General features: G+C 41.5%; 1 protein-coding gene across 4 annotated transcripts in view; it reads right to left on the bottom strand.

The window, feature by feature from the left end:
- LOC111981391 (cell surface glycoprotein MUC18-like) overlaps positions 1–13637 on the bottom strand; it is a 77683-nt gene extending 64046 nt beyond the window's left edge. The window contains exon 1 of one of the 4 annotated variants that reach the window (XM_024012625.2): positions 13315–13637. In XM_024012625.2, coding sequence (XP_023868393.1) covers positions 13315–13378 — 64 coding nt within the window. In that variant the 5' untranslated portion in view covers positions 13379–13637. The remainder of the gene's footprint in view (positions 1–13314) is intronic. The other 3 variants (XM_024012626.2, XM_024012622.2, XM_024012624.2) reach the window with 3 other exon arrangements.
- Positions 13638–14097: the final 460 nt, after the last annotated feature.

Here is a 14097-nt window from a genome sequence, read left to right as displayed (position 1 = left end):
CCTGAAACTCAGAACGTCCACCCAGCCAGTTCTTGAATAATTACCCTATGAGCCTCCTGAGGGTATAGGAACACAGAAAACAAAGTTATTTAGCCTAGTTTTGCCCTTTGTCATCACAATGCTCATTGCCCTCTGCCGCAGCATGTGTGCTAGTCAAGCAGCCATAGGGCAACCTTAACACTTAACCACCACGGTGTGACTGTTTTTACTTTCTGCTCATTGTTGCATGGCATGCAAGTGCAATCCATGATGCAATTACCCTTGAATCAGGGTGGGTGGTTCCTCTACAAAAGCTCTTTCTAGTGTTTAAGGATTTTTTTTGCACTATTCCATAAACCAGAGTTATTCTGATAAGGTGCTTTCTTAACAGAAAATATCATGGCCTGGAAGGATACAAGTTATGTTGAACAAGCAAAGCTATTGCAGACATTGAACTATGGAACACTTTTGACCATTTCCTTTGGAAAATCGATTCACTATGCTGACACAAAGTGGTCACTTTGAGACAACCCATTCTACAGATGACCGAAATTAATGTACTATAAGCAGCATTTCCTGTAACAGACCAATTCCATCTCTGACACCAAAGAAACTGATGGAACATCTCATAAATTGACACCCTATCCCCAAACATTCTGTCACTAAGCTATATCAGATGCTAAGTGTCCTGCAGTCACATTCCAATTAAGGTACCTTCACACCATTCATCCTAAGGGGCCACCCACTAAACACCATAACACAAATCATTTTGTCAATGGTAAGGACAGTAGGAAAGTGAAGGAGGACAAATACAGAAACAGACACTTTTCCTCAAAGAGCCAGTGTAAACATGAATATTTATGTACATATGCACAGCCTTTATGCATATCTGTCATTTTGCCAAAGCTGCCATTACATACTCATCCGGGAATCATTTTAATTAGGTGAGGCACATGTGAAAGTTTGGGATGAGAGCTGCTGGTGGCAGGAATTTGGCATGGCGCCAGAAAAAGCATCACGTGTTTCACCAATTGGCTGCTCGTATTCACCTGTCTCTGCTTAGGCCCTGCACCAAGAGTCAATCTGCCAAGAGTTTAAGATGGAGCCAGCTAGCGTCTAAGAAGCAAGGTAGCATGGTTAGTGTCATAGCTTCTTTCCACTGGGGTTCTTGACAACTCAAAGTACCCTTGCTGAATAGAGTTCTAAGTTTGGTTTGGCTGGCAATATCGAAAACCATGCAAAAACTGGGCCAGCTCTTTGAGTTCCGCTGGTTTCCTAATGTTTATTTGAAAAACTGCCTCCGGAGAGCAGGACTGAGGAAAACCACTGCCGGGGCTATATTCAGATAAAGAATATTCATGAAGTTAAAACCTGCAATGAGCCCATTGTGCAAAAAAAGCAGCTAATTTGCACACAAAAGCTCTTTCTTTTGGGGGGATTTTTTTATTGTTGCAATTTGAGCCAAGCAACTTCTGGTAAAATGACACAAAAAACAAATACTCCTCAAAAACTTGTCTTGGAAACTTTCTGCGAATCTGATAGCATATTCCAAATTGAAAGTAAGTCATTGGTTAAACTGGTATCTTGACATAACCCTAAGAACAAAAGGCGTTAGCAAAGACTCATTCCTCAAGACAATGATATGGTTTAAGGGTATGTTCAGAGAGAGCATTCAGAGAAGGTTGGGAGTTGCATTGTTCTATGACGAAACATTATCATATCTATTACAATAGAGTCCAGACCAAAGATGAAAGTAGAACCTCTATCTTATGACACATTGCCTTGGTCGAATTTCACAAACCCTCAAGTGTGTCCCTTGAGCATTAAGGACAATAGGTGAAGCTAAGTCAAGCTCACATTCCAGCACCCTCACAGCATACTTAAAGCTTTAAGCCCATGTGACTGTGAGTAGTTTTTTTCCTATCAAACTGGGCAGTATTACCGCATGCCCCCAGCACTTACATTAAATGTACTCTGGGGAGACAATGCTTACATAAAACCTTAAACGTGTGACTCCAATGTTCTATGAATAGTTGATTATTATTTTGCAATATTTGTCAATATCCAGGCTGTATCACAACCGGCCGTGATTGGGAGTCCCAAAGGGCGGCGCACAATTGGCCCAGCATCGTCCGGGTTTGGCCGGTGTAGGCCGTCATTGTAAATAAGAATTTGTTCTTAACTGACTTGCCTAGTTAAATAAAGGTTATATTTAAAAATAATAATAATAATTAAAAATTTAAAAATTGTTTAACATAACAGAAGCTGAGGGAAGTCAGTTGTGGACAAAACAAAGGAACTACTGGGAACTGTTCTGAAAACAAGCCCTCTCTTAACCTATTACCTATATACCTTCTATCTTCAGTCACCAGTGACGTTTTAGCAAAAACATTTTTTGTATAAATAGGGGAGTTTTAAACCGACTGTAAGACAATTATTCTAATTTTTTTATCTATCCAAACTGTTTGGAAAGGTGCACGATACCAAGTTACTCTAGACTGCCTATGTCTGTCACGCAGACTACGCTCTTAACTTCTGATCAATCGATCTGGACATGATATCAGCCTTCTCTCTGCTGCCCATTCACAGTACAAAGGAAGGGAGTAATAATCCCAGGCCAAGACGACCACAAAGTGCCATGTAGAAAACAAATGTCCTTGAATACACTCAATAAATGAAAGGAATTTAAATTACAATTCATATCAACAATGAATCTCTCTTTGACATGACTGCACATTGCCCCACACCTCCACCCTGTCTGTCCCTTTATCTAAAAACCACTGGTGCTGTTATTCTGCTTTGGGTATTTCTATGTTAATCAATACTGTTTACTACAGCAACAGAAACACAGAGGCCTGGCAGCCTCAGGCTCAATCCACCAGGGATACCAGCCAAACAAAGACAAGGGGGGTAGAAAGTGGGAACAAGGGGAGGGGGGTTAGGCATGAGAGATGTGTGGGAGGACATGTTTTTGACTGCGGAGGATAGGGGGTGGAAGATTGGAGGGGGATGTCCACTGTGGTGTATGTTTTCTCTGTAACCTGAGCAGCGTAGTACCCCCCTCCCCTGCCCATTAACCCTCCAAAATCTGCATTGTCTGTGAATTTTCCCCGTCCAAAATCTGCATTGTCTGTGAATTGGGTGCCAGGTGTGTGCAGCTGCTGGTTGTTGAACTGTGTTTGAGAGACTTGGGGCAAAGGAAGAACAATGAGGGGCTTTTCAGCAAGATCTCTGAGTCCCTTTGGAATCATTGGGATCTCTGCCAGGGCCGAGATCCTGGCCCAAGAGAGTTGCCCAAGAGAGTGCCATGTGTCCCACAGATGGGCGCTCCAATATGAGGGGACATACTGTACAGACGAGATGGCTAATATTGCCCAAAGAGAGTTCAGGCACTAGCTTTAATGGCTATAATGGCATAAAAATGAGGCGACCCAGACTAATGCCTATCATCAATATAATGTACTGTTATACACATTTACAATGCTAATAGACCGTTAATACCAATGTAATTAACACAGCTGTGGGCTTCATCAAGGCTCTGCCCTGAGAAAACCACAAGCAAAGAACAGTCACAGTGTAACCTACTAAGACATTTGTCAACTATACAAAGACATGTTTGCAAACAGCTGGACGCAAAGCTTTTGGCATACAAACTTCCTTTCCTACCGCCAACAAGGTGTGAAAGTCCTAAGCACTTGCACCCTACTGCTTTTTTCCTGAAATTAACAGGAAAATTAATATTTTCCCAAGAGCAGTATGCATTATGTGGTTTTTCTACAGAGTGCTAGATTTGCCCTGAAAGAGTGACTGCCCTGGTATCTGTCAATGATAAATTCTTCACCCCCTGGATGCACTTGGATGATTGTTATTCACTCTCACGCCCAATTACCATAGTTGATCTCCCCGTCTGACTTTGATAAACAACCAGTATTTTACAGAAGGCGCTAGATACTCCAAGGCTAAAACTTCCGGTGTAACATCTGGCTATGATTGGGAGTCCCATAGGGCGGCGCACAATTGGCCCAGCGTTAGCCGGGTTTGGCCGTCATTGTAAATAAGAATTTGTTCTTAACTGACTTGCCTAGTTAAATAAAGGTTAAATACAATTTTAAAAATTCCATTCTCATGAAAGAGGTGCCCTGAATAAAACAGTTAAATCTCAAGCAGTTTTTTGGCACGAATGCGATAAGTCAATGCTGAGGAAATTCCCTCCAAGAGGGCAGGGATAAATCTAACCACTTCATAAAGAGTAGCTGAAATCCCACACTAAAATCAATAATCCACATTCTGGAGATACTGTATGCATGGCTAAGCCCTCAGCTCAGGCCGGGGTGCCCTGACTGCTGGATGCCTCTTTGATATACTGTCTGTGCCTGGTTTATTTGTTTTACAGTGTGGCAAAGACGTCCAACCAAAATCTAAAGCTATGGGTATGTAACCACAATCATTTATGGATGGGCTTACGACGAAAGTATCATGCTTCTAAAGTGCAAGAGGTCCAATAGAGAAGGTAAAACCAAACAAACCAAGACTATCTTGTCTTCAGATCAGCACACAGCCTCTAGACCCCTGTCTACAGGTCTAGATGCATTTGGGATTAGGATGACCCCCCTCCTATAATGAAAGCCCAGGTGGAGCAACATGGGGCCCTTAGAAGCTCCTACTCATTGTTTTGGTCCACACTTCGGCGGGCAACTTCAAATGGTGCAGGGGAGTGGACCGATTTGGGGCTTCCCTCAGTCTCCGTACTCCTGTCTCACCTCATCATTGCTCAGGGGGCTTATCACAGCAAGGCTCAGGGCCTAACTCCATGGCTCCTTGGCCTTGATGAATGAGCCTCCAGAATGAGAGGTGTCATGGTCGTCTCAGCTCCTGAATGCAGCTGCCAGGGCTGTAGACGTCCGAGGTCAATCAGAATAAAAGATCCGGAAATTTCAATCAATGGTTTCGTAAAGTCCCAGCACCAAGCAAAAAGTAATTGACAATGTAAACTGCGATGCTTGGCCAAAAAAGTCTGCTGAGATGTGCTGCAAGTAGATTAGTGCAGAGTGCACCAACAAAAAGACTTTAAGCTTTGAGACATTCATTCTCTTATCTACTCGATATCAAATAGGCCTATCAGTACAAGAGCATATTCGCGACCAATACCATTTTTGGTGTACATTTGTGTCAGTATTTCCTGAGCCTATGGGCTCAGACAGCACTCTCTCTCTAATGAACACAAAGAGTCAGTATATTTGAATATTTGCCTGCCGTGGCTAGCTGTCACTCAGGCTAAAGCAGTAATGCTGTGTGGACGAGGCCCACAGCATCACACATCCCAGCTGCCTCTGTACAGCACACGGCAAATCCACCAAATTTCCACAGCTGCCCATTTCTGTAACGGAAGAGACATGAAAAAAAGATAGATAAAGTCAAGAAAGGTATGAGCCTATTGGCATTGTATGTTCTCATGGCAGTGTCTGACTGCTGGAGCTAGAAGATCATTGTTCAGCTAAACTTCTGTTCTTTCACTCTTGGCCTCAAAAAAGACTTCATTTTATAGATTATGCTTTTCCTCTGTAGGAAAGCACGGCTTGGATATAATAATTAATCTGAAGCATTGCTGAGAGCCTGAAAGTTTGCTTCAGGATCAAATCAAATCAAATTTTATTGGTCATGTACACATATTTAGCAGATGTTATTGCGGGTGTAGCGAAATGCTTGTGTTCCTAGCTCTAACAGTGCAGTAGTATCGTAAAATAATGGAATTAAGAAATATATAAATGTTAGGATGAGGAATGTCGGAGTGGCATTGACTAAAATAGAGTAAAATAGAATACAGTATTTACATATGAAATGAGTAAAGCAGTATGTAAACATTACTAAAGTGACTAGTGTTCCATTAATAAAGTGACCAGTGATTCCATGTCTATGTATATAGGGCAGCAGTCTCTAATGTGCAGGATTGAGTAACCGGGTGGCAGCCGGATAGTGATGGCTATTTAACAGTCTGATGGCCTTGAGATAGAAGCTGTTTTTCAGTCTCTCGGTCCCAGCTTTGACGCACCTGTACTGACCTCGCCTTCTAGATGATAGCGGGGTGAACAGTCCGTTGCTCGGGTGGTTGATGTCCTTGTTGATCTTTTTGGCCTTTCTGTGACATTGGGTGCTGTAGGTGTCATGGAGGGCAGGTAGTTTGCCCCTAGTGATGCGTTGTGCAGACCGCACCACCCTCTGGAGAGCCTTGCGGTTGAGGGCTGTGCAGTTGCCGTACCAGGCTGTGATACAGCCCGACAGGATGCTCTCGATTGTGCATCTGTAAAAGTTTGTCAGGGTTTTGGGTGACAGGCCAAATTTCTTCAGCCTCCTGAGGTTGAAGAGGCACTGTTGCGCCTTCTGTTTATACTGTATTGAGACCAAATCACTCGGCACTTTAATAAATGGATCACTAGTCACTTTAAACTAGAGGTCGACCGATTATGATTTTTCAACACTGGTACAGATACCGATTATTGGAGGACCAAAAAAAGCCGATTAACTTCTTTGGGATAGGGGGCGGTATTTTGACGTCCGTATGAAAAGCGTGCCCAAAGTAAACTGCCTGCTACTCAGGCCCAGAAGCTAGGTTTTGCATAGAATTGGTAGATTTGGATAGAAAACACTCTAACGTTTCTAAAACTATAATGTCTGTGAGTATAACAGAACTGAAATGGCTGGCGAAACCCCGAGGACAAACCACCCCCCCCCAAAAAAAATGTCATCCTACCACTGATTTCAATGGCTGGCACTTTTATAATAGTGCAAAATTGTGCCCGATTGCAGTTCCTAGGGCTTCCACTAGATGTCAACAGTCTGTAGAAAGAGTTTCAGCCTGGTTTTTGGAAAAATGAGCCAGAAATTGTAGTTTTTCTAGGTGGCTCCAATTTTGGTTGTAGTGTTTCCAAGAGCGTAAATGAGAGCGTGTTCTTTGGTATTTTTCTCCGGTAAAGACAATAACGATTCTCCGTCTTAAATTGTATAATTTATTTGCGTATTAGGGTACCTAAGGTTTGAGTATAAATGTTGATTGAGTTTACTGGTAACGTTTGGGATTAATTTTGTATGCATTTTGAAGGAGGGAAACCGAGTGGATTCTTGACTGAAGCGCGCCAGCTAAACTGAGTTTTTATGGATATAAAGAAGGACATTATCGAACAAAATCCCCATTTGTAATGTAACTGGGACCTTTTGGAGTGCCAACAGAAGAAGATCTTCAAAGGTAAGGCATATATTATATTGCTATTTCTGACTTTCATGTCGCAACTCCCTGGTTGAAAATGATTTGTTATGCATTTGTGTGCTGAGCGCTGTCCTCAGATAATCGCATGGTTTGCTTTCGCCGTAAATCCTTTTTGAAATCTGACACGGCGGCTGGATTAACAACAAGCACAGCGAAGAGCTGCTGGCAAACGCAGGAAAGTGCTGTTTTAATGAATGCTTACGAGCCTGCTGCTGCCTACCACCGCTCAGTCAGACTGCTCTATCAAATATCAAATCGTAGACTTAATTATAATATAATAAACACACAGAAATACGAGCCTTAGGTCATTAATATGGTCAAATCCGGAAACTATCATTTCGAAAACAAAATATTTATTCTTTCAGTAAAATACGGAACCGTTGCATAAAGCAGTATGTAAACATACTGCAAGAGATGTGACACAATTTCCCTAGTTATAATAAATTCATGTTAGCAGGCAATATTAACTAAATATGCAGGTTTAAAAATATATACTTGTGTATTGATTTTAAGAAAGGCATTGATGTTTATGGTTAGGTACACTGGTGCAACGACAGTGCTTTTTTCGCGAATGCGCTTGTTAAATCATCCCCCATTTGGCGAAGTAGGCTGTGATTCGCTGATAAATTAACAGGCACCGCATTGATTATATGCAACGCAGGACAAGCTAGATAAATTTGTAATGTCATCAACCATGTGTAGTTAACTAGTGATTGTGTTAAGAATGATTGTTTTTTATAAGATAAGTTTAATGCTAGCTAGCAACTTATCTTGGCTCCTTGCTGCACTCGCGTAACAGGTGGTCAGCCTGCCACGCAGTCTCCTCGTGGAGTGCAATGTAATCGGCCATAATCGGCGTCCAAAAATGCTGATTACCGATTGTTATGAAAACTTGAAATCGGCCATAATTAATCGGCCATGCCAATTAATTGGTCGACCTCTACTTTAAACAATGCCATGTGGTTTCCAGTTTGCATAAAGTCCAGTGTAGTTCCTTGAGGGCCGTCGTGGCCTTTCTTCTTCCCGGAGAGTTCTTTATTCCTGTCTGTGCGATGTACTGAGTACCCAGCTGGCTGTATGGACGTGGACAGTATATCCAGAGAGAGCCATGATTCTGTGAAACAGAGTATGTTACAGTCCCTGATTATCTCTAGAAGGAAATCCTCGCCCTGAGCTCGTCTACTTTATATAATCGTAATATAATCGGAAGCGGTGGATGGTGTGCACGCCTCCTGAGTCCGACTAGAAGTCCACTCCCGAATACCTCTTCTCTGCCGGCGGCGTCTTGGAGCAGCCTCTGGGATAAGTTCAATTGCCCTGGTGGGTACGAACAAAGGATCTAATTCTGGAAAGTCGCATTCCTGGTCGTAATGCTGGTGAGTTACCAATGCGCTGACATCCAAAAGTTATTTCCGGCTGTATGTAATAACACAGAAAACGTTCTGGGCAAATAATGTAAGAAATAACACACAAAAAATATGTTGGCGCCATCATTAAGGGTTAAGCATGTTTATCGATTTAGACCAGTGGTCACAAACCTTTTCTGAGTCAAGATTACTTTCGCAGTCAAAAAGCAAGCCGAGATCTACCACTCAGATGTGTTATTTAAACATGAATAAAAAAATGTAACATTAAACAAACAAAAAAATGCTGTAGGAATGAGGTTTGTGCAGTAGGAGCAAATAATTTGCTCTTTTATTTACTGGACTGATGCTACCTGCATCTGATGGTCATGGTGCTTTCAAGACAACTGGGAACTCTGAAAAAACGAGGTCAAATCATGACGTCAGTGAACTTCAAGTCGGAAAGTCGGAGCTCTAGAAAGATGCCGAAGTTTCTGAGTTGGATGACCGTTCAAAACTATTTTCCCCATTCTGATCTTTTTTTTTTTTGAGTTCACAGTTGTCTTGAACGCACTGAAGTCGGAGATTTCCGAGTTTCCAGTTGTCTTGAACACGGCATTAGTCTCAGCAAAGGGAGGGAGAGAGCAGCAGACGGTCCGCCTCTCACGGTCCCTACCTACTCTCTCGTTCCTTTCCTCCGGTGAGACTGACCTGATGGTCACCACATCTGTCTCAGGCACAAATTCATGTTGTTCCTATGACCAGAGAAAATGAAATATCGATATTAAAATAGACATGACAATGCGAGCTGCTAATTATAATAAAAACACAGGGCTATCGATACACTTGGCTACCCATTCATTGCAGCTGCAGCGCAAGTGGAAGTAGAGAAAAGCAAGTTTTATGTTTTGTAATAGTGTTGAATAAAAACAGTGTTAACAGTGCTGAATAAAACTTACGACATGAACTCACTCCTAAAAACTGAACCTCTTTGCTGTATTCTTTGATAGTCTCTCTCTGGTCATGGATTTAAAAGTTATTAAATCTCACGTAGGCTAGTATCAAACTTTGCTGTGGCCGGGGGTCGTGAAAGCTGTGGAATCTGCAGGTAGGCATGGTAATTTGAACTATCCGATTGGCCAGTGCAGCAGGCACACTCAATTTAGCCACAGATCTCCCGGTCCACTGGGAAGGCGGAGTTTGTCTTTTCAGACAAATTAAATTGTTTAAAATGGGAACACTTTGCCTACACGGTGCACAGGGCTTCTGAATGAAATGTACCCACCGCCAACAGCGCAACACAAAAAAAAGTTGCGCAACCCTTCATCGTTGGCTTTTCTACAGAAATGTTTGGTGATCGACTAGGAATGCCAGTTGGCATGACCAGTTGGTGACCACTGATTTAGACCATCCAGAATGAATTACCCTGTTGCTGCCCCCTGTTGGATGTCTATGACATTATATCATATGGTGACTGAAGTGACGATTAACATTCAATTGCATTATGCTCTAATGAGCATGCTGAGTTCCCCCATCAGCAAGTGACATGTCGATATCTCAGCCAGGGGCTCTGGTTAATGACATTATATCTTATCTAGATGTATGTCAGAGAACCACTAGCAGATGTGTATTACTATGCCATGAATGTTTACATTCATGATGAATAGTGTGTAATCTGGGGAGCTGTTCAAATGGATTTTAGGGAGGGCTGAGGGCTCCTTTCCTCACTAAAAGAATGACTGTCAAAATGAAGAAAAGTTTTATTCCGTCTCGAAAAACTCTCTCGCTCCCTCCCCCCTCTTTCTAGAAGAGGGAGATCATTGAAGATGTGAAGAGAACATCTTCCTCCACCAAAGATCCTTTAAAAAGGTCCATTGAATTTCCTTCTGTTGTTTTAAAAGTGTCCTTTAAGATGCCTTCTTTAATTTCATTTTTTGGGTCATCTAAGTTCAGTCCCGAGTACATACTTAAAGGACTGTAATAATTCTGAGGTTTTAAGCTGTAAGGAGAAGCAGGGCTCCATTGTTGACGAACCTAGCAGTGTGCAAAGAATGGTCTCTGAGGGGGAACAGCATCCCATTGTGCTTCCATCAGTAGAGGTCAGGGGCTGCTCCATCAAGCAGGAAGCAGGCTGCTTAATGAGTGGGCATAGGTCTACTGAAGCTCCTATGATGGGGGCCAGTGATGTACTTCCATATTCCAATGATGGCTTAATTTGAAGTTCATTATTTCCTTCATCTGAATTATTATTAGAATCTATTCGGAACTGGGACAATGCATCAAGAAATATGGAGAGAAATGTTACCCAAAATGCTACCATACAAATTACGGCAGGTTATGTGTCATTCAAAGAAAGCCAGGCCTGTTTTTTCTGCTCAGTGAGCACTACTTTTTTGTTTTTTGTTTTGATGATTTGGTTCTCTAAAACTTCATTAAAGAATCTCCAACCTTAGGAGCCTGATTATAGATTCTGTGTTACTGTTAGTCCTGAAATTACCTCATGTTTTGAGTTACAGTAAAAGGCAGGCACAGACTAGGCATGCATGTTCAATATCAATTCTGTTTTACCTGTATTTTTCAATATTCACACAGTAGGCCAATTTTGTTGAATTCCTTGTTTTGAAATGCAGTTATCTTCGATTAATAATTTGTAATACAAGTACCTTGATTAAGGAGCGAACCCTTTATTTCAATTTTCGCCTAAAATGACATACCCAAATCTAACTGCCTATAGCTCAGGACCTGAAGCAAGGATATGCACATTCTTGATAACACTTGAAAGGAAACACTTTGAAGTTTGTAGAAATGTGAAATTAATGTAGGAGAATATGACACATTAGATCTGGTAAAAGATAATACAAAGAAAAAAGTATTATTATAATTTTTTTCATCATCTTTGAAATGCAAGAGAAAGGTCAAAATGTATTATTCCAACTTAGGCGCAATTTTGATTTCGGCCACTAGATGGCACCAGTGTATGTGCAAAGTTCTAGACTGATCCAATGAGCCATTGCATTTCTGTTCAAAGTGTTGTATCAAGTCTGCCCAAATGTGCCTAATTGGTTTGTTGATACATTTTCAAGTTCATACCTGTGCACTCTCCTCAAACAATAGCATGGTATTCTTTCACTGTAATAGCTACTGTAAATTGGACAGTGTAGTTAGATAAAAAATGCCTCAATGAGGATGGGAATCCTACTCACAACGGTCCCTGTTTAGGTTCTCCAGAGGGGCCAAGGGTTTCTATCTTGTCAATAATCCAAAAACAAACAGCTTTACCTCATCTTCCAGGGGGGCAAGGAGGATTAAGTGGAGGTGACCCAATTAAGACAAGGTTAAAAGAGGAAAAAACTGGGTTCGGAGGCTAAATTAGGGATAAGGCCAGAGCAGAGTGAGTGTTGTCCTGTTGTGAAGTGGTGGAGGGAGAGGGGGAGAATCAATCAAATGTATTTATAAAGCCCTTTTTACATCAGCCGATGTCACAAAGTGCGATACAGAAACCAAGCCTGAAACCCCCAACAGTAAGCAATGCATATGTAGAAGCATGAGAGGGGGGAGGAGAGGGAGGGCCACACCATACTCAGGTAGATTAATGAACAGGTGAGTGTCAGCGGAAGTGTTTCCCCTATATGCATTTAGCAGCAGCACACCAGGATATGCATTTTGCATCTGTACACCATGAGGATTTAGTGGATGGGGAGGAAAGGTTGTGGGGGCCTGGTGACCAGCAGGGTCAGACCATGAAAAGAACACTCACACACACTGCTAAGGTGAGCTGCACTTAGTAAAAGCAACACTCAAACCCAACCCATCTTCGCTTAGAGCGTGCATGCACACATACATACACATACACTTGCATGCACAAATACAAACTCACTGTCCTGTAATTCCTTATGATTTTTATCAAAGCAGGCAAAGTACACACAACACAGCTTATATGTTTTTTTTAAGGCGCGTGGTTGCCCGAGAGATGAAAAACACAGATATGCCATTGATAGCTCTGGAAAAACAACTCCTAATTAAACCATTTATACCTCTTGATCGTTGGAGAGGGCTGTCTGACATTTAAAACCAACAAATATCATATGATAATATTGGTGAGCAAAATATGTTCATAATGCAAAAACACAACAAGGTTTAATACCCAGAATTCCACATTTAACACGATGCATGATGATTGACAACGTGATTTCATTGTCACACTGGCCATGGTGCCAATTTAGCAACGGTAATTAAAACCGTATAACTAATGAATAGGCCAATTAAATTCACTAAAACAAAATGACACGGAAAGGAAATGTTCAGTTAACTCTGGCTACGTCAAGTTTTTTCTAGTTTGGGAAAAGGGACGCTTTTTCATTTCCCCAAAACATGCGGCTCCAACGGTTCACATTTCAACATTTGCATTTTGTACAGTTGCACTTGCTCCTAAAATAAGCAACAACATCTTAACTCAAAGTGTGTAGCCTATTATTACTAAATAACTGTCCACAGCTTCGCAGAAGAGTCAAATATATGCTACTAGGTTTTAATGTGACTGCAACGAAATAAATTCCATTTACATTAAAAACAGCCAAATATCGAAAGCCAAGGTTAGGCTGCTACAGCATCCCTCACTGAGTCGAAGTGCATCCCATTCAAACAGTACCCCTTGTAAACATTCGTTAAATCCGCGAGAAAAGTTTCCCAAAATCTAAAACAAAGAAAACATACGTTATTTGTCTTACTTACCATTCCAGCTGAGGGAACAAACAAGAAGAAACACCAATATGAACGAGTTCTTTGGGAAAGCCATGCTGTTTCTCCCGTCTTATCCAGTCCTTTCCAAATGAAACGTAGTTATTAGTCAACTTGGTCCGCGCGCACAAAGAAAGAGCGAGTCAAGTCTGGACGGCTGTGAAGAAAAGGGAGGGAGGGAGTCGAGCTGCAGAAAAAGGTTTGTCGTCTATTGTACTGTCTGTAGTACTTTGTACTTTGATTTTCAAATTCCATCCCCCCTTCCTCTTGTATTTAGTGTGTAACGGTAACACGATTGTTTTTCTTGCGAGAAAAATGTATCTATAAGAGTAGGGACGCTAAGCCTACCATCATTGCCTGGAATAACACCTCTTGGCCAAAATGGTATTCTCTAATTTGGCTATATTTACATTGGGGTGTATAAGGAACTAGGTGCTTTGATAAATGAGAAAATGTGATTTATTGTGCACATTAACCCTAAACCATTTCTATGATGATATACCTCATGAATAATAATCCAATCATGTAATGCAAGGACATAAAAGGATTGGAACAATCAATTCACATTCTATTCCATTAAAATAATCCTTTGTTCTCTCTATAGGTAGAAATACTGTACATTTGAAAAATATTGGAAGAAATACATTGTCCACCAATGTATTTCTGTCCAACATAGTAGTGACCCCAACTCTCCACCCTAGTAAAGGGGCTTCTCTGGGGCAGATCAGCTTGCAGGTCGTTAACAACCTCTGTTTTTTTCATCACTGGACTGTCACC

Source organism: Salvelinus sp. IW2-2015, linkage group LG20 (assembly GCF_002910315.2).
Source record: "Salvelinus sp. IW2-2015 linkage group LG20, ASM291031v2, whole genome shotgun sequence".
Taxonomy (NCBI): domain Eukaryota; kingdom Metazoa; phylum Chordata; class Actinopteri; order Salmoniformes; family Salmonidae; genus Salvelinus; species Salvelinus sp. IW2-2015.
This window is presented reverse-complemented; position numbering and strand designations above follow the sequence as displayed.